Consider the following 26,230-nt stretch of genomic DNA (forward strand, 5'->3'; position numbering starts at 1 on the left):
CAAACCTCCTGAGGCTGCTTTAACTGACACCAATCAATCTGAGTGCCATGCGCTGGAAGTCTCGTGGTGCCGGTGCTAACATCTTTGGATTTTCTAAAAAATATAGATGACAGTTTCCTAACCCAAAAAGTGTTGTATCCAACATGGGGAAATTCTATATTAGATCTGATCTTGACAGATAAAGAGAAATTGATCACAGAAATAAAAATTGATTGCTTAGATGCAAGACTTCATGACTTGATCACAGCTGTTATGGGCAAACAGAATAAAGTTTAAACCAATAAAAAAAATTATATTCACACACACACACACACAATGTTTTAAATAAGTCAATTTCACAAAGCTGAAAATAATTATGAGCCAAATCAGTTGGGAGAAATATTTTAAATAGGAAAATGTGTATCGTACTTGGGAACTGTTTAAGAACATTTCACTAGATGTCCAAAAATATGCAATCCCAAAATCGAGAAAGAAGGCTTCATTGGTGAAAAACAACCACCAGCAACAAAAACAGGTTGGTTTAGAGAAGAAGTGAAAGCAGCTATAAAAACAAAAACAAAAACAAAAATGAAGAGGGATGGTCACTGATATGGAATGATCTGGGTCACTTTATAAGCTGGGCACCAAGCAAACCACTGTTGGATCATATTAAAGAAGTTCTGTATTAAAATCACAAATGAGTTTGATTCCCCATAGTTTAAATTCCAGGGTATTACTAATTAAGAGGTCTCTTGGTTTTTGGTACTGTTTCTCTCCCTCTATGTGTGAAGCTTGCAAGCTGCTAATTGTGTTAGTACATTCTAAGACAGAGTCTGTTCTCAAAGCAATTCACAGAGAGAGAGACTCAAAGCAATACTCTGTAACAACAGAAAGAGCACCCAGAGACTCCCCGCCCTTTTGCTGTATTAACAATTGTGATTAAAATAGAGATAGAGGATGGATGTGGATGGATGCTTGGTGTGGATAATAACTGAATGATCAGGGAGGTGCCAGCCTAAGAATCCAGTGTCCATCGGCTGAAGAAGGCGTCAAGTGGAAATAACCAGAGGACCCCCGGAGGGCAGACTGGAATCCACCCAACAGCCTCAAGAATGGGAGAACCAAAGAACAAGATAACATCTTGGAGCCCTCAGGAATGTGCTATCTGATGGTTGATTCAGCAACAGCATGATGAAGCAATTCCCATAGACTGGCATAGGAAGAAATTCCTATAAAAATAGACTCTAAAGAGTGAGAACTTTGGGGTCTGATTCTGCAAACCAACTTCCAGGAGCATCAGATGAGCATCCTACAAGGCCCTCCTCATGTCCAGGCCACCTGGCCAGTGGCTTGGCATGAGCAACTCTAAGGCTGGTAACTATGATAACAACCTTGCATAATGTGTGTGTGTGTGTGTTTGTATGAATGAATGTGTGAATAAATATGAGATTGAATGGAATGTTATAACTAACTGCTTACTATGATTCTTTCTGTATTCACAATAAATGTGGTATTTTTGCCTTTTTCCCTTTAATAAGATCCTGCTGGTTTTTAATTTATTGGTACAACACAACAGGAGTTTTAATGTACCGAAATATAAATGTATCCATCGAGGAATAAAGAATGTATGTCACACTTACATGATGGAAGACTCTATTCTGGGAGGCAGTGACTGAAAAAGATCTGGGGGTCATGGATAATGAGCTGAACATGAGCTCTCAGCGTGATGCTGTGGCCAAAAGGGACAATGTGAACCTTGGATGCATAAACAGGGGAATCTCGAATAGGAGTGGAGATGTTATTTTACTTTTGTATTTAGCACTGTTATGACTGCTCCTGGAATACGTGTCCAGTTCTGGTATCCACAATTCAAGAAGTATGTTAATAATGTAGCCAATAGGTATAGGTATTTGCTAGGTAAGACAATAGTTTAGCCAAACAAGGCATAAGGCCCCAGAAGCTTTAGCATAAGCAGCCAATCAGGCGTAACCTAGATCATAAGCTATCACAAGACCGAATGCTGTAACACCTAAACTGCTGACAGGCACCACAAGATGCCAGTTCATACCAGCTTGAGATATTTTAAAATGAGGAACATCAGAAGACAAGAATACATGGGAACTAATTGACATACATGCTAATGAACTTGGAGGAAAGGACTAGTAACCTATGGGCAAAGGCTACGCCAAATTTAGTAGGATGAGGAAATATAGATCAGGAAAAGGGGCTGAAATGAATATGCATTAGGCATAGTGGTGCCAGCGTAACACATTATAAAAGCTGAATCCAGGCCTGCGTGCCTTGGGAGATGCCCAGGATGTTGACCACTGGAGATGATGGTGAGTCTGATGATGAGACAATCAGTAACACTTCAGCTCTTTTTGCAAGGGATGGCGTGAGTATATGGATGCCCATCCTCTTCTAAATCTCTGTCTACCTTGCTGGGTTGGAGTGTTTGTGATTGTGCTAAGTGTATTAATAAAACTATCGCAAATTCATAAGCTTTTCCTAAGTGTGATTGTGGCTACCATGTACATTGGGGTTCCCAACTGAACGGTAATTCCAAGAACTTACCAAATCTCAGAGTATTAATTGGGAAATCTTAAGTCATCAATATGATTTGTACACAATCAACAGATCAGAAAACAAACTGCAGAAAGTTCAGAGAAGAGCCACAAGAATGATTAAAGGATTAGAAAACCTGCCTTATTGTCATAAACTCAAGGAGCTCAGTCTCCTTAGTTTAACAAAGAGATGATTAAGGGGTGACTTGATTGCAGTCTATAAGTACCCACATGGGGAACAAATATTTGATAATAGACATTTCTTTACTCTAGCAGGCACAAAGCTAGAATAAAATGGGGAAACCTGAACTATTGGTGCAGGATGTGAAACTGAATATTATAGGGATCACAGAAACTTGATGGAATAGCAATCACGACTCAGAATACAGGTAGGGAAGGGTTTATGCTGTTTAGGAGAGAGAGAAATAAAGATAAAGATAGTGAGGGTTAGGGGCGGCATTATTGATGCAGCAGACAGTAAAGAAATATGAAGTGGTAGCATGGATAAAACCGAATCAGTTTGGGTCAAAACTGAGGAAGGACTGTAAGAGATTCTGTTGGGATAGTGTTAGGGGTCTGCTACAGACACCCAGAGTCAGATATGGATATGGAGCGAAATCTCTTGAATATTATTAGAGAAATAAATGCCAGAAACGGTGTCATTGTGGGAGACTAGCTTCCCAGATCTAGATTGGAAAATAAATGCTATTAATAATGGTTGGGCCCAGTTAATCCTGGATGTGATCATTGACAGATGTTTTCACCAACTAGACACCGACCCAACAAGAGATGATGCTGTTTTAGATTTAGTTTTGGTAAGTAGTGAGGACGTCATAGAAGAGCTGGTCATAGAAAATAAACTTGGATCAAGTGATCACAAATTGATTCAGTTTAAAGTAAATGGAAGGATAATCAAAAACAGGTGGGAAACTATGGTTTTCTGTTTCGAAAGGGAAGACTTTGGGACGTTAAAGGGAATTAGAGAAGTCCACTGGATTGAAGACCTCAAGGACTTAAATATGGAGGAGGCTTGGAATTTCTTTAAATCAAAGATGCAAAAGCTATCTGAATTTACATCGCAAGCAAGGGGAAAGCCTTGCAGGGAAGGACTCCAGACCTAACTGGATGAATAACAACCTCAAAAAGGATATTGGGAGTAAATGGAGCACCTACAAGGAATGGAGGGGGGACTGTTCAGCAAAGGAAGGATGGAAAATGTAGGGATAAAGGGAGAATTGCCAAAGTCAAGCTGAATTAGAACTTGCAAAGGAAATTAAAATAAATAGTATGAGGATTTTTAGTTATATAAATAAAAGGAGAAAAGGGAAGGATGAGGTTTGGCTAATATGCAGTTTGGATGGGGTAGAGAATAAAGTTAATCTAGGTATGGCCCCAAAGCTAAATGAATACTTTTCTTCAGTTTTCAGTAAGGATGATAATGCAGAAGATGTGCATGAAAGAGGACAGCTGATGGGAATGAGTGTATAGAAATGGAAATAACATCTGAGGTGGAAGCAAAACTCACAGACCTTAATGTTCTCAAGTCGGGGGCGGGGGGAGGGGGGAAACGGGGGACTGGACAGCCTTCACCTCAGAATACTGAAAAAACTGGCACATGGAATTGCACGTCCAGTAGCAAGGATTTTTAATAAACCTATCAAATTGGCAGGGGTGGTACTGTGCAACTGGAGACTGGCTAATGTTGTACCTGCATTTAAGAAAAGTGTGGGGGTGGGGGGAAGTGGTCCAGGCCATTACAGTCCTGTTAGTTTGACCTCAATAATATATAAGGCTTTAGAACAAAGTTTGAAGGAAAAAATAATTAAAGGCCCAGAAGTAAATGAAAATTAGCTGAAAGGAAGCATGAGTTTTCCAAAGGTAGATCATGCCAGACTAATCCAAGATCTTTTTTTGAGAAGACAATTAATTTTTTAGATAAGGATGATGCAAGAGATTTTATATATTTGGCCTTCAGTAAAGTATTTAATATGGTTGTGATGGGGTTTAAACCCCTCACAGGCAGCAAAAGGGTTAATGGAGCCTGCAAGAGCTGGTAATCTCATTGCTTGCACATGGGGATGGCATGGGCAGGGGAAGGGGTTTAAAAGAAGAGAGGGAAGATCAGCTGGGGGGAAGAGCCCCAATGAGAGAATAACATGAGTTTGCTCTCTCTGGGAAGAGGCCTGATAGAAGGCTAATAAGACTAGATGGGCAGAGAAGCACAGTCTGCTCCTGAGATGAGCCTGAAGCCTTAGGGAAGCTCAGGAGCCACTGAGGGACGTTGGCTTGTCTGAACCTTTGGGAAGGCGAAGAACTGTGCCAGCCCTAGACTGTGGTGGAGAGAGGCACCGGAACCTGAGGACAGATGTGAGGATGTTGTATTATAGCAGAGGCTTGCCTGGGGGAGACATGGGCAGCCAGCTGAGCCCAACTGGGGCTGAAGATTTAGTTACATTTAGATTCTGTTGGACTAGTTAAAGGACTCTGTGACCTCAGGAGGGGTCAGTTCCTTGAAGAGGTCTTGGCTGGAGAGTCAGGCCACTCCGACAGCCAGAATAGGCCAAAAAACACAGGAGGGAAACTGAGCCACAGCAGCAGCAACACCACATCCAGCCACTAGGGGGTGCATGATGTGATGGTGTGATGTTATTGACAGAATCTGTAACCATATAGATTGCTGTTGCAACCACTGTTATATATTTGCAGCAAATATTGTACAAAGGCTGTCGTGTGAGGTATCTATGGGAAGGTTATGATTTGCTGGTTATAATTATGCTATCATTTTTGTAGTTGAAGTTATGAATATTGGCTCGACACTGTCTGTATGCTATGCTTCTGGGTGACACCGCAGACAAGTTGGTGTCAGCTCTGCCTAGCCTTCTTGATGGCCCATTAAGGACCATCAGCTATACAACTGACCCATTGAGAGAAGGCAGATATCCTTGTGACTCAGCAAGGTATGCAGGGACCTGCCTCTGGACAGAACTCTAAGGTTTTTCTATGCCACGTGCTGGATAGAGTGTCCTTGGGACAAAGAAAGCAAAGACCACATGGCAAGAGACTATAAAAGGCTGATGCCTCACCTCCATCTTGTCTTCAATCCTGCTTCATACCTCTGGAGGGACTTCGCTACAAACTGAAGCTCTATACAAAGGACTAGAAAGACCCATCCTAGCTGTGGATGTGCTCCAGAGACTTGATTTGAACCTGCAGTTTATTCCATCACTGCTGCAAGCCTGAACCAAGAACTTTGCCTTTATGTAATTGATTCCATTTAACCAATTCTTGCTCTCATCTATATCTTTTTCCTTTTATGAATAAGCCTTTAGATTTTAGATTCTAAAGGATTGGCAACAGCGTGATTTGTGGGTAAGATCTGATTTATATATTGACCTGGGTCTGGGGCTTGGTCCTTTGGGATAAGGAGAATCTTTTTTCTTTTACTGGGGTATTGGTTTTCATAACCATTCATCCCCATAACGAGGGGCACTGGTGGTGATACTGGGAAACTGGAGTGTCTAAGGGAATTGCTTGTGTGACTTGTGGTTAGCCAGTGGGGTAAAACCAAAGTCCTCTCTGTCTGGCTGGTTTGCTTTGCCTTAGAAGTGGAAAAACCCAGCCTTGGGCTGTAACTGCCCTGCTTGAAGCAATTTGTCCTGAATTGGCACTCTCAGTTGGGTCCCGCCAGAACCAGTATCGTTACAGATGGCCACTTTGCTACATGGTATCACATGAGAAATTATGGGGATTAGTACAGGAATTGTAAAGTGGGTCAGGAACTGGCTAAAGAGGGCAAGACAAGGGGTTGTGCTGAAAGGAGAACTATTGGGCTAGGGGAGGTTATTAGTGGAGTTCCTCAGGGATCAGTCATTAATTTCATTATTGACCTTGGTACAAAAAGTAGGAGTGTACTAATTAAGTTTCCTGATGACACAAATTGGGAAACATCATCAATGCAAAGGAGGATCAGGATATTATACAGGAAGATCTGGATGACCTTGATGACTGGAATGACAAAAATTGGATGAAATTTAATGGCACAAAGTGCAAAGTCATGCAATTAAGGACTAATAACAAGAATATCTGCTATAAGTTGGGGCAGCCATCAGCTGGAAACTACAGAGGAGGAGAAGGACCTGGATATGTGGGTTGATCACAGGATAACTAGGAGTCACCACTGTGATGTGGCTGTGAAAAAGGCAAACGAGATCCTAGGATGTATTGGCCGAGGCATTTTCAATAGAGACAGGGAAGTATTAATGCCATTGTATAAGACCTCAGCTGAAATACTGTGTACAATTCTGAGCACCCACACTCAAGAAAGATGAATTCAGAGTGGACCAGGTGCAGAGAAGGGCTACTAGGATGATCAGGGGAAGAAGGGAGGGCTTATCTTACAAGAGTAGACTGGAAGAGCTGGGCTTGTTTAGTCTGGTAAAACAAAGGCTGCGGGGGGAGGGGAGGGATCTAATTGCTCTCTATAAATACACGACGGGGTAAACACCAGGGAGGGAGAAGGACTATTGAAGCTAAAGGACAAGGCTGGCACAAGAACAAATGGATAGAAACTGGACATGAATCAATTCAGGCTGGAAATTAGAAGGAGGTTTCTAACCATCAGAGGTGAGGTTCTGGAACAGCCCCCAGCGGGAGTTGCAAAGAGGAGCTTGTAGATTTAGGAGTGGCATTGTAGGATGGGGTTGCCTGTGGTGCTTGGGCACAGGGCTCAGCAGCTCTGCAATCCCTTCCAGCTCATGTCTTATGTTCCTGAAATCTCACGCTTCAGGGTTCCAGCCGGTCACCTGCAGGGGTCAGGAAGGGAATTTTACCCCACAGTGTGTTCTGGGATTTGCTTGTGGGTGGGGTGTTTTGTTTGTGTTTGATCTCCTTCCTCTGAAGCATCAGAAATGGCCACAGCTGAGATTAGACACTGGATGGGGTGAGCCGGTGCTCTGAGGTGGTTCTGAGAATTCTCCTTCTCAGGTTCTTGGCTGGCTGGTTCTTGCTCACATGATCAGGGTCTGCCTGATCACCATCTGTGGGGTTGGGAAGGAATTTTCCCTCAGCTCAGATTGGCAGGGTCCTTGGGGTTTCTTCTGCCTTCCTCTGCAGTGTGGAGCATTTATCGCCTGCTGGGATCATCTGGGTATCTCTCTCCTAATCAGTTCCCTGCCACTACATGGACCTCAGGCACTGGTGCACCTAAGTTCCTCTGGTCCTTTGTCTGTTGCACAGAATAGTCTAGTCTCACAAGAATGGCCATACTGGGTCAGACCAAAGGTTCATCTAGCTCAGTATCCTCTCTTCCAACAGTGGCCAATGCCAAGTGCCCCGGAGGGAATGAACAGAACAGATAATCATCAAGTGATCCATCCCCTGTCGCCCACTCCCAGCCTCTGACAAAAACAGTCTGATCTGGTCTAATACCGGTTGTTGGGCTTGCTGTGGAGGTGGCTGGATGATGTTGGTGGCCTGTGTTGTACAGGAGGTCAGACTAGATGCTCTAATGGTCCCTTCTGGCTTTGAATGCTATGCTCTATCTTATGTTTTCTCTGGGAATAATAAATATTCTTTAAAAAGAGCACAGGGAACTATGAGAGACGTTGAACCCCGTGTTTCTTTGTGCAGACTTACCTCCAAGTACTCCAGATCCGCAGTATTCATTTTGTTCTGAGTATTGTAGATCTGAAAAACAATAGAAAAATAGAGAATATGTTTTATTCATACATTATTTGTAACTGTGACAAGCTCTCTCATGTATTCACAAGTGATGGGTGAATGGGCTGATATGCAGCTGTGTGTGATTTCTGGGTGTGTAGAACAAGTGTTAGAACCCATGAATATAAATCTGTCTGTTTCTCAGCACCATAATCATAATCCATGTAGCCCATCTATACTTTGGGAGGGCTGGGGAATGGAGGAAGTTAGCTCTGTCTATTTGGGCAGGGAAGAAGAAGAAAGGTAGAAGATATCTGACTGCACATGCCCTTCATGACAAGTGTGAAAGGAAGACGTCCTTCTGAGCAACACAAGCTCCGTGTGTGGGGGTGGGTTAAAAGATCACCCCACTAGGAAGCCCAACTTTCCCTCACCCATTAACAGCTCCTGATTTCCCAAATTACTCACTTTAGCTGTGTTTTAGAGAGTGGCATTTTAACTCCACTCCTCCCTTGAGGACACTTTCAGTGGCAGCTGCTGATCCATTCCCCTCCCATGCTGCTGAGTGGGAGCAGGCTGGGCTGCTCCCCCACTGTGGTTTTTGGGAGGTGAACAATTCAACACTCACATCCCCATCCACCAGGAAATGTTCCTTAGTGGAGCAGGCCACCGACTGCTCCCAGACCCTCCCAGCACCCACAGAAAGAGGACAGCAAAACTTCCCATCAGTTTTACTGTTGTCGCTGCCAGGGACTTTACACACTGTACATGATGGCCCAGATTACACTGGGTTGGTGCCTGAGAGGTAGCAGATGCAGGCTCTGAGCTAGCCAGGCAGAAGTGGAGAGGCTGTGAGGAAACTCCGAGGAGGCGAAAGGAGAAAAAAAAAGAGGCTCTCGGGTTCCTTTCCAGAACACTTGGAAACACCAGGTGCAAGTTCCTGCACTTTAGAGGGGGATTTTAGAACATTTCAAATAAAACCATTGTTAGCCCCCTTTGACTCAAAACTGATGATGGAGCCAGGTTTCATTGATGTGATCCTGTTTATTTACAAAGAATGTACAAAGTCCCATTTTCCTGAACACAGGAGGAATCAAACAGGGGAAATTCTTTGCTCAGTGTTCTAAGCCTCTTTCATCCAGCACTCAGCCCCAAAAGCTCTCTCTCTTTTTAACCTTTCCCCAGGGCCATGTTCCCAGTACTCGCTCAGGCTGTCCTTGGCTTTCTGCTCCTTATCTGTGTCTGTTTTTGTGGTGTTTCTTACGGTTTCTCTCTCTCTCACACACACACATGAACATTCCAAAACCATACCCAGCAAACCCCCTCTGGCAACACTTGTTTGAATGTCCCTGTCTTATGGGTGAAGAGTTTTTTCAGACTCGTGATTCCGTGAAGGAGCTTTACTGTTTCTTGCATTTTTTCTAAATAAGGGCGGCTGTTACACCCTGTAACAGGGTGACTTGTCCCTTTAATGGCTATAAGCCTGGGGCCAGCCAAACTAATTATTACCTAGACACAGCTGAGCGCTGAACAGGTGATTCCTCTACAGGAACAGCAGGAAGCTGTGGAAGGGTGTGTAGGGCCGGGATGCTTAGGGAGACTAGAATGAAGCACCGAGGCTGCTGGAAGTGAAAAGGCTCCAGCAGAGAAACCTGGGACTGGGGAGTGAGACGACAAGAAGGAAAGGCCTGGGAGGAGCCCTGAAAAGAGGGTAAATGGATGGACTAGAGGAGATGGTATTTTGAACTGTTTTGTTGATAAGACCAGACCCCAAGGAGCAGTGGCATTGGATGGAAAGGGAGCAGACTCCATGGGGATAAGAAAAGACTCCCGCCACATAGGGCTGAGAGTAGCCGGACAAGGCAGGGAAGAGCTGCAGAGAGCAGAGTCAGGGGAGAAGAGAAGCCCCAGGACAGCATTTTGTGTTCTGTCTTATGTCAGTGAATTAGACCTTGGGAGAAGGGCCATTACTGGACAAAAGCCAGTGTGGAGTTTATTTCAGAAGCCCCTTTAAAGGGGAAACTGAGGCAGGCTGCCTGTAGAGCAACCTTAGACTCTAGGGGGTGGCTGGCCCAAAGACATATCCAGTAGTTTCAAGGAGGTTTAACCCAACCCATCTCAACATACACACACAGCCATAGCAGCTTCACTCATCGTCCCAAGTGGCCTAAAAGGGTGACTCCCTAAACAACCCATCCCAGACAGAAAGAAAAGAAATAATCTAACAAATTACAAATGGTACAGTCTTAACTATTTACAGTGTCTTTCTGTCAAAAAATCTTTGGAGTTTTCTAATCCCTGCCCAATTTCCTTTCCACCCACCCGTGTGGAAATCCCTGATACACCCCTGAGGAGCGTCCATTGTTTCTGTGAGTTCTGCTGGCTGAGACAGACCCACCTATTTGGAGAACTCATCTCTGCCACAACCCTTCCAGCTTCATTATCAACAGCTACATTGTCAGTTCTGAAGGTGAAATCCTATTCCTCTGAGACCTCCTCAGATGCTCCTTATGGAAAAAAAATGCTATTGTTTGAGCATTTTGGTTCCATAAAGGAGCTTGATTGTTTCTTACATTTTTCCTGAATGAAAGATGGTTTGTCCTGGGACCCAACCGTATCTTATAATGTTATTTCAGTTACACAGGTCAGTCTAGTTTCGGGCTCTTGCCCTTCTTTCTCCTACGATTGTGGAAACAGACCAGGTTCCTTCTTTTAAAAGTTTCCCCATATGATATTACATCACAGAGTCTTTTAATTTTCATAGATTGATAAATTCTCAGGCCAGAAGGGACCATTATGATTATCTAGCGTGACCTCCTGTATAACACAGGCCATAGGACGTCCCTGAATTAATTCCTTTTAGAACTAGAGCAGATCTTTTAGAAAATCATCCAATCCTAATTTAAAAATTGCCAGTATCTACCACAGCTCTTGGTAAATTGTTCCAACAGTTCATTATTCTCACTCAAAAATTTGTACCTTATTTCCAGTCTGAATTTTTCTAGTTTCAACTTCCAGGCATTGGATCTTGTTATATCCTTCGTCTACTAGATTGAAGAGCCCATTACCATTTTTTGTCATTCCTTCCTCCTCCTCCTCCTCATCTCCCATGTAAGTCCTTATAAACTGTTATGAAGTTACCCCTAATCTTCTCTATGTTAAGCTAAACAAACTGGAGGAGCTGAATCTATCACTCTAAGGCAGGTTTTCCAATCCCTGCAATTATTCTCTCAACCCTTTCAAATCTATCAACATCCTCTTGAATTGTGGATTCCTGAACTATACACAGGATTCCAGCAGCAGTTGCACCAGTGCCAAATGCAGAGGTAATATAAGCTCCCTACTCCTACTTGAGATTCCCCTGTGTATACATCCAAGATCCCATTAGCCCCTTTGGCCACAGCATCGCAGTGGGAGTTCCTGTTGAACTGATTATTCACCACAACCCCAAATCTGTTTCAGAGTCACTGCTTCCTAAGATACTCTTTGGATTCAAAGTTTCTCCCTTGATCGCTTGTGTAACTCACTTGGGACACCAAATCTAGTGAAGAATTCATTCACTAGAACCTCTGCTACTGTCACAGCCTCTCAGTTCCTTCCTGGGTAAGCCTCAGGCCATTCTGTGAAGTAGTCCATAGCTACCAGCAAGTATTGATTGCCAGCCTCTGTGCAAGCAGAGCCCCAAGTACATCAACAGCAAGTCACCCCACTGGTGCCCCCATGAGATATCATTGCAAAAGGGCTGCCCCTGTCATAGGGGGACACGTCTTTCAATACAAGCTTCACATTGCATGCACCAAGTTTCTACATCCAGCTGCATTTCACCAGTAGAAACTTTCTCATTTTGCAAAATGTCCAAGTGTTAAAATTATGACATAACCGCAGAACCTCCTTTTCCAGTGGGTCTGGTGTCACAGAACCCAGTAAGTGCCACCTCGTCACCACTCACTAGGATTGCTGAGAGGGGAATCCAAGCCTGTGTGTGCCTGGATCCCCTGGGAGTGTTAAGCCACTGGAGCCTGAATGGAAACATGCTCTGCCCTGACCATAAAGTTCCTCCCATGGAGATAATGATGACAATGTTCTATAGATACAGTCAATGCCAGCAGTTCTGGTAATGTAATAATTTCTTCCAAAGATCTTAGATTTTTGCAGTAATAAGCCACCACTTCCTCAATTCCTGTGTCAGTACTGCCCATAGGTGGAGACTGGGGGGCATGGGTGAGCATTGCTCCACCAAACTGTACACTGGTCTTGGTGCAAGCAGCAGGAGGCTCATGCTGGCAGCAGAGTGCCCTTTCTGTGCTAGGCCTGCAGCTGCCACAGTTACTTTGCTGGCGGGGTTGGGGTGGGGGGGGAACACAGTTTGGAGAGAAAAGGGGAGGGGCAGCTGCAGGAGCTTTTATCACAGCACTCCAGAGTCTACCAGAGTCTCTCCCCACTCCGCAGTGGTGCCTATAGGATCTGCCCACAGCAGCTGAGTCCCCTCAGCACCGCTCAGTGCGCAGCTGGGCAAACTCCTGGTTGTCCTGGGGGGTGGGGGGGGCATCCAAAGTCAAAGCTACACTTATTAAGTCCTCTGCCCCCCCCCATACAGAACTCTGCCCCCCCAAATACAGAAGTCAATCTTTGCTTATGATACTGCCCCATCTGTAAGCCCTAGAATCTGTGTCCAGTATGAAAGGGGTTTTGAAACACGGACAGATCAAAGCAGAAGCAGCCACAAGAGCCTTTTTCAAATAGGAAATGTTAAATCACACTCTGCTGACCACTGACATGGCTTCCCTTTCTCACACAACCTAGGCAGTGGTTTTGCAATATTGGCAAACCCACAAATGAACCTTCTTTAACAGGAGTGGAGTTCTACAACACTGAGAGTGTCTGGGGAGGTGGTCAGTTCCTGTTTACCCTCAAATGTATTGTTCTCAGTGGAAATTCCCTCCTCACTGCTCGTGAGCCCAAAGTAAATTACCTCTTTGAAAGCACTGACATTTCAGGGGGTTCAACTTCAATTTGGAAGCTTTGGGCTTATCACAGACCATTTGTAAATGCTTCAGTTCCTGTTCAATGGTTTTAGCAAGCACCAGGATATCATCTAAGTATAACAGACAGGCTGAGAAAGGCCACATAATACATAAGCCACGTAATACCCTCTCCCTTAGCCTCTCAGATGTGACAGGTGCATTGCACAAGCTAAAAGCCATCACTTTAAATTGCCACAGGCCTTGTCCTGCTATGAAAGCAGCTTTTCCCCTGCTGTTTGGATCCGCTTCCACTTGCCAATACCTATTCAAATCAGATTGAACCTGCTACAGCATCCAGGGTATTGTCTATTTCAGGGGTCAGCAACCTATGGCAAGCGTGCGGAAGGCGGCACAAGAGCTGATTTTCAGTGGCACTCTGCTGCCGGCTTGGGGTTCCGTCCGCCAGCCCTGCTCAGCCCACTGCTGGCCTGTGGTTCCGGCCACGGGCCCCCTGCCAGTTGGGGTCCCGTCCGCCAGCCCTGGAGGCTCCACTGTCGGCCTGGAGTCCCGGCCACCAGCCCCACTCAGCCCGCTGCGGGTCTGGGGTCCTAGCCACTGGCCCAGGGTCCTAGTTGCTGGCCTCGCTCAGCCTGCTGCCAGGCTGGGATACCGGCCGGCTGCCCCTTGCCAGCCAGTCTCCTGGCAGCCGGCCCCGCTCAGCCCACTGCTGGCCTGTGATTCCAGCCACTGGCCTAGGGCTCTGCTCCTGGTCTCGGCCTGGCACTCTGCAGCCACCCCCAGCTGTGGCCCAGTGGCTCCAATCTGGGGCAGTGATGGGTGCAGACAGGGGCAAGAGGGGGCGCAGCTCAGCACCCCCACCTTAAAAATTGTTCCAGTGCCACGGGGATATTTTTAAGTCCTGATTTGCTTCTTATACCACACTATGTGGAATAGTGCACTGCGTTTGACATTGTGCGTGCCGTCTGCTGCGATTTTTTTTTCTGCTGTGAGTTGAGGGGTACATTTAACAAAATGCCAGCTCCTAAGAAAGCAAAGTTAGATGTCCGTTCATTTCAGCCTTCTTGGACAGACACATTTGGATTTATTAAAAAGAAGGATCGTGCTGTTTGTGCTTTCCGTTGTGAAAGTGTTGTTTGTTGCACATCAAGTGTTTGACGACATTTTGAAACAAAGCATGAGAAAACCTTTCTTGATGAAGCAGACAAGACTGAATCAATCAAAAAGGCAGTAGCAGGATATGGGAAGCAAAGCAGTGTTTTTAAATGCTTAACTGTAAAAATCAAGCTCCAGAAGGAAGATACAAAATTGCACAGTGCACTGCAAAAAACGGAAAGCCGTTTACAGATGGGGAATATATAAAATAAGTTTTTCTCAGCAGTTCGGAGGTTTTGTTCAATGATTTGCCAAATAAAGATACGATCGTATGTAGAGTAAAAGAACTGCCTGTCTCTGCCAGAACAGTTGAGAGACGCATGAATGAAATGGCAGACAACATTAACGAAAAGTAGGTGTCATAAATATAAAGGGAAGGATAACCACCTTTCTGTTTACAGTGCTATAAAATCCCTCCTGGCCAGAGGCAAAACCCTTTCACCTGTAAAGGGTTAAGAAGCTAGGATAACCTCGCTGGCACCTGACCACAATGACCAATGAGGAGACAAGATACTTTCAAAGCTGGAGGGTGGGGGGGAACAAAGGGTTGTCTGTCTGTGTGATGCTTTTGCTGGGAAGAGATCAGGAATGCAGCTCAGAACTCCTGTAAAAAGTTAGTAAGCAATCTACCTAGAAATGTGTTAGATTTCTTTTGTTTAAATGGCTGGTAATTAATCTGTACTGAAGGGAATGTATATTCCTGTTTTTGTGTCTTTTTGTAACTTAAGGTTTTGCCTAGAGGAAATCTCCATGTTTTTAATCTAATTACCCTGTAAGGTATTTACCATCCTGATTTTACAGAGGTGATTCTTTTACCTTTTCTTTAATTAAAATTCGTCTTTTAAGAACCTGATTGCTTTTTCATTGTTCTTAAGATCCAAGGGTTTGGGTCTGTGTTCACCTATACAAATTGGTGAGGATTTTTATCAAGCCTTCCCCAGGAAAGGGGGTGTAGGGCTTGGGGGGATATTTTGGGGGGAAAGACGTCTCCAAGTGGGCTCTTTCCCTGTTCTTTAACACTTTGGTGGTGGCAGCATAGGGTCCAAGGACAAGGTAAAATAGTTTGTACCTTGGGGAAGTTTTAACCTAAGCTGGTAAAAATAAGCTTAGGGGGTCTTTCATGCAGGTCCCTACATCTGTACCCTAGAGTTCAGAGTGGGGAAGGAACCTTGACAGTAGGCGACTGCATTAAAAGAGACAGCAGTGTTTAGTGTTGCAATTGATGAGAGCGTGGATAAAAACGATGTTTCTCGTTTGGCAGTTGTTGCAAGATATTGTGCTTCTGATGAAATCCAAGAGGAACTTTGTTGCCTAAAACCCTGCAAAGAAAGGGGGAAAATATAGTGGAAAGTTTTGTAAACGATTTTGAAGATTGAGGACTTGACATCAGAAAAATATTTTGTGTGACAACATATGGTGCTCCTGCTATGGTCAGAAAACAGAAGGGATTTGTAAAGTTATTTGAAGATCAAATAGGCTGCCTGACTGTCAAATTTCACTGTATCATCCATCAAGATAACCTGTGTGCTAAAATTTCTAATTCAGATCTTAATAATGTGATGAATACAGTGGTGCGAATTGTGAATTTCCTTGTTGCTTGATCTGCTTTGACTCACGGACAGTTTCAAGCACTGCTAGAAGAGATGGACAGTGCTTATAATGACATTCCACTTCACAGCAACATTCGGTGGCTATGTCATGGCAAGGTTTTGATGCAATCAAGGCCTTTTTGTCAGAAAAAGCACAAAACTACCACGAACTGGATGATGACAAATGGCTGTGTAAGCTCATGTTTCTAACTGACATCACCGCTCATCTAAACGAACTCAACCTCTGTCTCCAGGGTGCAGGGCAAACAGTTCTGGATCTTTATGAAGCCTGGAAGGCACTTGTTGTAAAACTAGCAGTTTTTCTCGGTATATTTGAACTTCGACTTTCCGCTACTTCCAACACATAAAAGAGCTATCAACACATTGCACTGTCAGCGTCGATGAGACTGGAAAGTACATGCAAGAACTTGAATCAGAATTTTCTGACAGATTTCAGGATTTCCAGTGATTCGGCCCAATGTTTTCTTTTCTAATTAAATCTGAAAAGTTCAACAAAAGCGACTTGGATTTGTCTGTATTTCAGTGAATGGGTGTTGATGAATTAGAAATGAAGCTCATTCAGTTAAAAAGCTCAGAATTGTGGGCATCAAAGTTTGGAGAGCTGCAGAGTACACTTGAAGCTACCGAGAGAGATCATGGGGCCTCTATTCTGACCTGCTGGACATCCCTGCCAGTGAAATTTAACTGTTTGAAGAAAATTGCGTTTGCAATGCTTTCAGCTTTTGGATCCACATACCTGTGTGAACAGGTATTTTCACACATGAAATCTGTCCTCTGTCCCTCTCGGAGCTGGTTAACAACTGATCACTCAGAAGCCTGTGTGTAGCTAAAAGTATCCAAATACGTGCCAGACATTGGAAAACTCAGCAAGGAAAAGCAAGGGCAAGGATCACACTAAACTGATAAAATCTACATTTTAATTTAATTTTAAATGAAGCTTCTTAAACATTTTAAAAACCTTATTTACTTTACATACAACAATAGTTTAGTTATATATTATAGACATAGAGAGAGACCTTCTAAAAATGTTAAAATGTATTACTGGCATGCGAAACCTTAAATTATAGTGAATAAATGAAGACCTGGCACACCACTTCTGAAAGGTTGCCGACCCCGGTCTATTTCATAGAATCATAGAACTGGAAGGGACCTCGAGAAGTCATCAAGTCCAGTCCCCTGCACTCATGGCAGGACCAACACCATCTAGAACATCCCTGACAGGTGTCTGTCTAACCTGCCCTTAAAGATATCCAATGATGGAGATTCCACAACCTCCCTAGGCAATTTATTCCAGTGTCTAACCACCCTGACAGTTAGGAAGTTTTTCCTAATGTCCAACCTAAACCGCCCTTGCTGCAATTTGAGCCCATTGCTTCTTATCCTATCATCAGAGGTTAGGGAGAATAATTTTTCTCCCTCCTCCTTGTAACAACCTTTTAGGTACTTAAAAACTGTTATCATGTCCCTTTTCAGTCTTCTCTTTTCCAGACTAACCAAACCCAGTTCTTTCAATCTTCTCTCATAGGCCATGTTTTCTAGACCTTTAAACATTTTTGTTGCTGTTCTCTGGATTCTCTCCAATTTGTCTTCATCCTTCCTGAAATGTGGTGCCCAGAACTGGACACAATACTCCAGTTGAGGCTTCATCAGCACGGAGTAGAGCAGAAGAATTACTTCTCCTGTCTTGCTTACAACACTCCTACTAATACATCCCAGAATGTTGTTTGCTTTTTTTTGCAACCCTGTTACACTGTTGACTCATATTTAGCTTGTGGTCCATTATGACCCCTAGATCCCTTTCCGCAGTACTCCTTCCCAGACAGTCATTTCCCATTTTGTATGTGTGCATTGTGACAAAGTTCCTCCTCTGCCTTGGTGGGTCCTGCACTTATTGGCGAATTTTCTCGCCTCAGAGATTCATGGCAGCCCTCAGTTTGGCCACATTCATGGCTCAAATCTGCTGTTCACTGAGTTAGCCTCATCACTGGCCAGCATGGGGAAAGGAAGAAGAACAATCCCCACAGTCTCTGCTGATCCACCTAGTGGATCAGGGAACAGGCCAGAGACCTTCCCCTCTGGTGGAACCCACAGTCCAGTTCAACTCCTCCGTTATCAAGTAGGGAGATGGGGGGATGGGGGGAACCCAGGCCCGCCCTCTACTCCGGGTTCCAGCCCATGGTCCTGTGGATAGCAGCTGTCTACAGTGGCTCCTGTAACAGCTGCGTGACAGCTACAACTCCCTGGGCTACTTCCCCATGGCCTCCTCCCAACACCTTCTTTATTCTCACCACAGGACCTCCCACCTGGTGTCTGATAATGCCTGTACTTCTCAGTCTTCCAGTAGTATGCCTTCTCACTCTCAGCTTCTTGCACCTCTTGCTCCCAGCTCCTCGCACGCACCACAAACTGAAGTGAGCTCCTTTTTAAACCCAGGTGCCCTGATTAGCCTGCCTTAATTGATTCTAGCAGCTTCTTGATTGGCTGCAGGTGTTCTAATCAGCCTGTTTGCCTTAATTGTTTCCAGAAGGTTCCTGATTGTTCTGAAACCTTCCCTGTTGGAGGACGGACCGTCCCTAGCTCGCTCCTTAACTATCTGCTTTCTATTCTTTCCTAAAGCCCCCTGGCCTGGATTTTCTTACTTTTGGACCCTGCCTTAGTTTACCCCCGAACGGGCCGGATGCTTTTTGTGTTTTTTTTTTTGTTTTGTTTTGGTTTGATTTTCTGCCGCTTTTTGCTTTTGTCTGAGTGCTGACAGGCTGCCATCTTGCAGCCAGCACCACTCGCCCCCCTCGCCTGCTTTCGGGCGCAGCTATTTGTTTTAGCTGAGACCCCCGGAGGAGGGGGGGAAGATTGCTGATTTTGCTATCCGGAGGGGAGAGTGGAAGCCCCCAGACCCAGCCGCTTTGCTGGCAGCTCGGACTATCTCTACAACATTCTTCGCATGCGGGAAGCCTTGGAACACAGCCAACATGGCCGGAGAAGAAGGATTTCAGAAGACAGGAGAAATAATTTACGAAGCTATCAATCACCGTGAAGGGGGCCGTACGACTGACTAATTTTTCAAATTCTACTCTCGTGGGGGGGAGTTTGACTGTGTTTAATCGCGCTTGTGGCGGCACAGGGGGTGTGGCAACAAGCTGCCCCCTGATCCATCGGTGCCCCCTCACCCCCCCCACCACTACTACAACTGTCACGGCCCCCGCTGCTTCGTCCCTGCTGGCAATCTGCCATCTGCCTTCGGATCCAGCTGTTTGCTTTGGACTTTGCCTTTCGGACCGGACATAACAGCTGACCAAACGAGACTCTTTGGACAAACGTGCGTGGGTTTATACCCCCCCCCCCTTCCGGACTGCTTATTCTATAGCCTGTCCCTATTACTGAATTCCCCCCCCCCCCTGTCCACCCCATTTGGTATTTTTCCCCTTTTCCCCCGCCTGTAGTCTAGTAGGGAGGAGTGGTTAAATCGCCTCCCCCTTTTCCCCCCCTTCTCCTTCCGGTTGTCTCCCCGTCTCTCCCTGCTCACGATGGCAGGGAATGGGAGGGGCGAGGCCCCTTTGGCAAATTTAGTTGTTTCTCCCCCACCCCCCTGCTGCCCAACCCCCAACCTCCCCCCCCCACACCACAATTGTTAAAATACTTGCCACCGCCCCCGCTGGGGCACCGGCAGCAGGAAGTACCGGAGTGCTTGCTGCTGCTGCTATGCCCCCTGCCCCCTCAGGTTCTAAGCACCCCCTGCCAGCTGGCCGCAAAAACCAGGGCGGGCCGAAAGGAAAGGGCCCCGCTAAAACATCTAGGCCCTCCATGGCAGGGGCTGCCCCCACAGCCGTAGCCTCGTCATCGACCGCGACGCCCCTCTCCGTGGTTCCCTCCACCAGCTCTGCGAGTGCCCCTCCCCCGAGCCCCAGGACATATGCCCGGGCGGTGGCAGGTTCCCCCTCGCCTGCCGCCTCGTCATCTCGCCCACCCACTGCCTCCGTTACCATCACCAGCAGCCGGGGCCCTTTTTCCGCCTTGACCAGGAGGCACGGTGTCCGTTGCCTCCTGGTGCCCACCTCACCCCACGTGGAGACATACGTGCAGGCGTTGGCGAAGGTGGTAGGACCCACGGCTATTGTGGCGGCCTCCAAGATGTATGGGAAGGTCGTTTTTTTCTTAGCTACGGAGACTGCCGCCCAAGAGGCGGTGGAGAGGGGCCTGGTGGTGGGGGGGGGTGTTCGTCCCCCTAGAGCCGCTAGAAGACCTGGGCGTTCGCCTAGTCCTCACCTCCGTTCCTCCCTTTTTACCCAATGCTGCCCTGTTACCCGCTCTTTCCGCCCTAGGAAAACTTACCTCTGTCATCAGCTTTCTCCCGTTGGGCTGCAAGGACCCCACCCTCCGTCACGTCCTTTCTTTCCGCCGGCAAGTGCAGCTTCTACCGCCGGCGGGGGTGCGTGACGGGGAGGCACTCGAGGGGTCCTTCCTAGTCCCCTACCAGGGAGCCCGCTATCGGGTCTTCTACTCCACCGGAGAGGCCCGGTGCTACCTCTGCCGCTCGGCCGGGCATGTCCGCAGAGACTGCCCTTTGGCCCAGAGGGGAGGGGCACCCGAGACCCCCGAGACCCGGCAGGATATCGGCCCCGTTGTTGCCGACCCCCCTGGCTGCCCAGCACCTGAAACCAACCCTCCTCCTACTCAATCCATCGCTGCTCCCGCCCGGGCCCAGGAGACTTCTTCCCTACTATGCCCAGGCGAGCAAGGGAGTCCCACCCTTGCTATTACCACTTCAGCAGAGCCTATGGAGGAGGGTGCGATAAAGATATTATCGGGCATAGGAGAGGGCCCACCCCAAGGAGAACCCCCTCCCCCTCCTCATGCTGCCTCACCGCTACCCCCCCGAACCCCTGAACCATCGCCTCCGCCCCCCGACACGACCCCTGCTAACCAGCCCCCAGACGACGCTATGAAGGGCTGGAACCTAGTCCAGGGGAAACGGAGCAAGCGGAAGGCTCGAGCTCCGCTGCATCCATCCGACGCGGAAGCCCCCCGGAAGACCAGGAAGGGAGGCACTGACATCGAGCCCTCCGCTACGACCACGAGTGAGGTCCATCCGCTGGTGTCGGGAGGGGAAGACAGACTGGCTTTGGAGGGCAGGACCCCCCCTCCACGGGAGACCCTCCCCTCCGAGGCCCCTGAGGACGCCCCTTCTGCCCGGATACCATCCGAACCCCCCACGAATCCCGAGGCGACTGCTGAAGCGGGCCCTAGAGGAGAGGCCCCCGGGGTAGCAGGCGTTGGCCTCTCCTCCGTGTACGCGGAGATCGAGGCCCTAGATTTGACCCCGGTCACCCAGGGAGAGGATGATCTACTCCCAGCTGGCCTCGGGATGGGCAATTTCACCCCAGCCCCTTTTTCCCCAGGCTCCCTCCCCCTGCTTGCCTTCCCGGGCGAGCACCATGCAGAAGGTGGTCTACCACCTGATACCATGGCCGCCAAGACCACCGCGGAGTCAATGCCTAGCATTACTGGGAGCCCCCTCCCTTACCCCTTAACCCTCGTCTCTGCTCAGGAGGCACCTTCCTTTAGCTGCTTGCCTCCTGAATCTCAGAGCCTTACCTCTGCCCCTGCCCCCTCCCCTGCCCCCACCCAGTTTACCCCCTCCTGCAATGCTCCTGCCGCCCCTGGGGTTGCAGATTCCCCCCAGGGAGCAGTTTCTGCACTTTTTAGTTGCGACCCATTAGGAGCTGCAATTTTTCCCCCGCCATCCCCTTCCACCCCAAGGCATGAAATGGATTTAACAACCCCAGCCTGTCAGACGCCCCGTCGGTGGTCCGCACCCTGCCTACCCGCCTTAGCGGACCTCGAGGCTGTATTAAGAATCCCACCGGGGAGTACCCCGGGAACCGTAACCCCATCCCCCCATGAGCTGCGGCATGCACTACGGAAGTTCTTAGAACACACCCGTGGTGCCCGCAATAAAGTACAGCTAGCTCTTCAGCTCTGGGGGGACTTTGAACAAGTTTTTCAGGCCACAAGGGCCCTTATAAAGGAGGGCAGAGGGCACGGCAGGCGCGGTGCTACGGCCTACGAGCGGGCCCGCAACTTCCAAAGCGATCTACTCATCTATGAGATGGGTCACGGGTTGCTGCGCAACCCGCCGAGGGCCACACACACTCCCGCCACTGAGAAACCCCCACCCCCCCAGCCCTCCGCATGATGCCCTTTATTATTGCAACCTTGAATACCAGGGGCTGTAGGATGGCTCTCCGCAGGTCCCAGGTGCTCTCTTACCTTCGGGAAGGGGGGTAATCTGTAGCTTTCCTGCAGGAGACCCATACGGACCCGACCTTTGAGGACAGGTGGCGGCTGGAGTGGGGGGACGGGGTCTACTTTAGCCACTTCGCGACTTGGCAAGCTGGAGTGGCGACCCTGTTCTCCCCCACCCTACAGCCCGAGGTGCTAGGAGTCACTGAGGTCGTGCCGGGCCACCTGTTGCACCTTCGAGTCCGTATGGAGGGGCTCGTGGTCAACCTTGTTAATATCTATGCCCCGCAAATGAGCCCAAAGCGGCCACAATTTTACCAGCGGGTGTCCGACTTTCTCGGCACCCTAGATTCGCACGAGTGCCTGGTCCTGGGAGGGGACTTCAACACCACCCTCGAGGAACAGGACCGCTCAGGGGCCGAGCCGAGCCCAACTGCTGCGAACATCCTCCGGGGAATAGTTGACAATCACTCCCTAGTGGACGTCTGGCGTGACCATCACCCAGATGACACCTCCACGTTCACTTTTGTCCGGGTGGAGGCCCATCGGTCACACCACTCTCGGTTGGACCGTATTTATTTATCCCGTTTCCATCTTTCACAGGCTCACTCCTCCACCATTCGGCCGGCCCCTTTTTCCGACCATCATTTAGTTACTATAACGGTCTCCCTCCGTGCAGAGAGACCGGGGCCGGCCTATTGGCACTTTAATAATAGCCTGTTGGAGGACGAGAGCTTTGTGACGTCCTTCCGGGAGTTTTGGCTGGCCTGGCGAGAGCAGTGGCGTGCCTTTCCCTCGGTGCGGCGCTGGTGGGATCTAGGGAAGGTACGCGCCAAGCTCTTCTGCCGCGACTACACTCGGGGCACCAGCCGGCGGAGAAATACGGCGATAGAGCAGTTGGAACGGGAGGTCTTGGAGCTGGAGAGGTGCCTGGCCGCCGACCCCAAGGATCCGTCCCTCTGCGGAGCGTGCCGGGAGAAGCGGGAGGAGCTTCGGGCCCTCGAGGACCACCGGGCCCGAGGTGCCTTCGTCCGGTCCCGCATCCGCCTCCTTCGGGAGATGGACCGCGGCTCCCGCTTCTTCTATGCCCTGGAGAAAACGAGGGGGGCCAAGAAACACGTCACCTGCCTTCTAGCGGAAGACGGCACCCCCCTCACGGATCCGGAGGAGATGTGTGGGAGGGCCCGCGACTTCTACACAAGCCTTTTCTCCCCGGATCCGACCGATCCTGACGCTTGCGAGGTGCTCTGGGAGGAACTCCCCACGGTCAGCGTAGGCGACCGAGACCGGCTGGAGCTGCCTCTCACCCTGGCCGAGTTCTCGGAAGCCCTCCGCCGCATGCCCACCAATAAATCTCCGGGCATGGACGGGCTGACCGTGGAGTTTTACCGCGCGTTCTGGGACATCCTCGGCCCAGACCTAGTCACTGTCTGGGCTGAGTCTTTGCAGGGCGGGGTCCTCCCTTTGTCGTGCAGGCGAGCGGGTGCTCGCCTTGCTGCCAAAGAAGGGGGACCTCCGCGACTTACGAAACTGGCGTCCCCTCTCACTCCTTAGCACGGATTACAAAATCGTAGCGAAAGCAATTTCGCTGCGGCTAGGGTCCGTGATGGCGGACGTGATCCACCCAGACCAGACCTATACTGTCCCAGGTCGCTGCATTTTTGACAACCTATTTCTAGTCCGAGACCTTTTGGAACTCAGGCGGAGAGACGGTCTGTCGTTCGCCCTCCTGTCTCTTGATCAGGAGAAGGCGTTTGATAGAGTAGACCACGGGTACCTCCTGAGCACTCTGCAGGCATTTGGATTCGGACCTCGGTTTGTGAGTTTTCTCCGGGTGCTGTATGCCTCTGCGGAGTGTTTGGTTAGGCTCAACTGGACCCTGACCGAACCGGTCAGCTTCGGGCGAGGAGTGCGACAGGGGTGCCCCCTCTCAGGCCAGCTGTACGCTCTTGCGATCGAGCCTTTCCTCTGTCTCCTCCGCAGGAGGTTGACGGGGTTGGTGCTGCGGGAGCCGGAGCTGCGGCTGGTCCTGTTGGCGTACGCCGATGACGTGCTTCTCGTGGTCCAGGACCCGGGCGACCTGGCGCGAGTGGAGGCATGCCAGGCCATCTATTCGGCAGCCTCCTCCGCCCGAGTCAACTGGGTCAAGAGCTCTGGCTTGGCGGTAGGGGACTGGCGGCAGGCAAGCTCCCTCCCACCCGCGCTTCAGACCATCCGGTGGAGCGAGGGTCCTCTGCTCTATCTCGGCGTTTACCTTTCCGCCACGCACCCTTCCCCGCCAGAGAACTGGCAAAATTTAGAGGGCGGGGTGATAGAGCGGATCCGGAAATGGACGAGGCTACTCCGATGTCTCTCCCTCCGAGGGAGAGCGCTGGTGCTTAACCAACTAGTCCTGTCCACGCTCTGGTACCGGCTCAACACCCTGGCCCCGGCCCCGGGTTTCCTGTCCCACCTCCGGAGATTGATTCTAGAGTTCTTTTGGTCGGGAATGCACTGGGCCCCTGTCGGAGTTCTTCATTTACCCCTGAAGGAAGGAGGGCAGGGCCTGAAATGTCTGTACACTCAGGTCCGCGTTTTCCGCCTCCAGGCCCTGCAGAGGCTCCTTTACAGTGCAGGTAGTTCGACGTGGAGCATATTGGCGCACGCCTTCCTGCGCCGCTTCCACGGGCTCCGATATGACCGGCAGCTCTTTTATCTTTGTCCGAGAGGTTTTCCGCGAGACCTCTCCGAGCTGCCGGTCTTCTACCAGGACCTCCTCCGGACCTGGAAACTGTTTCTCACGACCAGGTCCGTGGCAGCCACCGTGGGAGCAGATCTCCTCACGGAGCCCCTGCTACACAACCCCCAACTCTGTGTGCAGGTGGCGGAGTCCCGCTCGGTGCGCCAGAGGCTGGTCCTGGCAGAAGTCACGAGGCTCGGAGACCTCCTGGACTACGACCGGAGAGACTGGCTGGATCCCCTGACGCTCGCTCGGCGCATGGGGCTCTCCAGCCCCCGTACTCCCCGGCGCGTGCTTCAGGAGGTAAGGGCTGCCTTGACCCCCGCTGCTCGGGCTTATGTTAACCGCGCCTTGTGCGAGGGCGCACCCCGCCCATCCTTTACCCCAGGCCCACCGGACCTTTCCATTGGGCCCCTACCCTGCCGATCCCGACAAACCCCTCACCCTTTCACAGCGACCGGCTGCATGAACTGCAGCCGGTCAGTTTTCAATTTGCATCACGGAAATATTTGTATACACTCACGCTTCACACCCTCCATGCCCACACCCTGGTGTCCCGCCCCGACACAAAGTGGCGGGACCTCCTGCTACCTTTGGAGGGTGAGCAACCTCGGTGGGCCAGCCTGTACTCCACCCTGGTCCCGAGGCCCGTCGGGGACATCAGTTGGCGGCTCCTTCACGGAGCTGTGAGCACGGGCGTGTTTTTGACACGGTTTACTTCCATCCCAGATACTTGTCCTTTTTGTAATGTGAGGGAAACCCTGGCACATGTCTATTTAGAGTGTGCTAGATTGCAGCCCCTTTTTCGGCTCCTCACAAATCTTCTATTGCGCTTCTGGCTTCATTTTTCTCCCCACCTCTTTATTTATACACTCCCCATCCGTGGCCCCACGAAATCGCGGGATCTCCTGGTTAACCTCCTCCTAGCCTTGGCTAAAACAGCCATTTACAAAACCAGAGAGAAGAGGTTGGCCCATGAAACGTCCTGCGATTGTAGGGCCTTTTTCCGATCCTCAGTACATTCACGTATCCGAGCGGAGTTTCTCTGGGCGGCGTCCACTGACTCCCTTGACACCTTCGAAGAGCGGTGGGCGCTGTCCGGGGCTCTCTGCTCGGTGACCCCGTCCGGTTCCCTCCGTCTGACCTTTTGATTGAGGGGAAGAGCGAGAGACACCAGCCCCAGCCATTGCCGCTGTGGACACCATCGTCACTGTCATCTAGGAGGGGTCCTATAATACGTGGGTGTCCCCCCCCCACCCCCAAACCACCCACCCCGCAGCCGTGCCCATCTTGCCGGGCATTCTCAGGGGGGAATAATCGGTG

At 49.2% G+C, this 26,230-nt stretch overlaps 1 protein-coding gene across 1 annotated transcript in view; it reads right to left on the bottom strand.

Moving 5' to 3' along the window:
• The window catches only part of LOC114018353 (ninein), a 107,798-nt gene that overhangs the window by 64,446 nt on the left and 17,122 nt on the right, over positions 1-26,230 (bottom strand). The window contains exon 3 of the mRNA XM_043548404.1: positions 8,178-8,228. Coding sequence (XP_043404339.1) covers positions 8,178-8,228 — 51 coding nt within the window. The remainder of the gene's footprint in view (positions 1-8,177; positions 8,229-26,230) is intronic.

Source organism: Chelonia mydas, chromosome 6, assembly GCF_015237465.2.
Source record: "Chelonia mydas isolate rCheMyd1 chromosome 6, rCheMyd1.pri.v2, whole genome shotgun sequence".
Classification (NCBI taxonomy): domain Eukaryota; kingdom Metazoa; phylum Chordata; order Testudines; family Cheloniidae; genus Chelonia; species Chelonia mydas.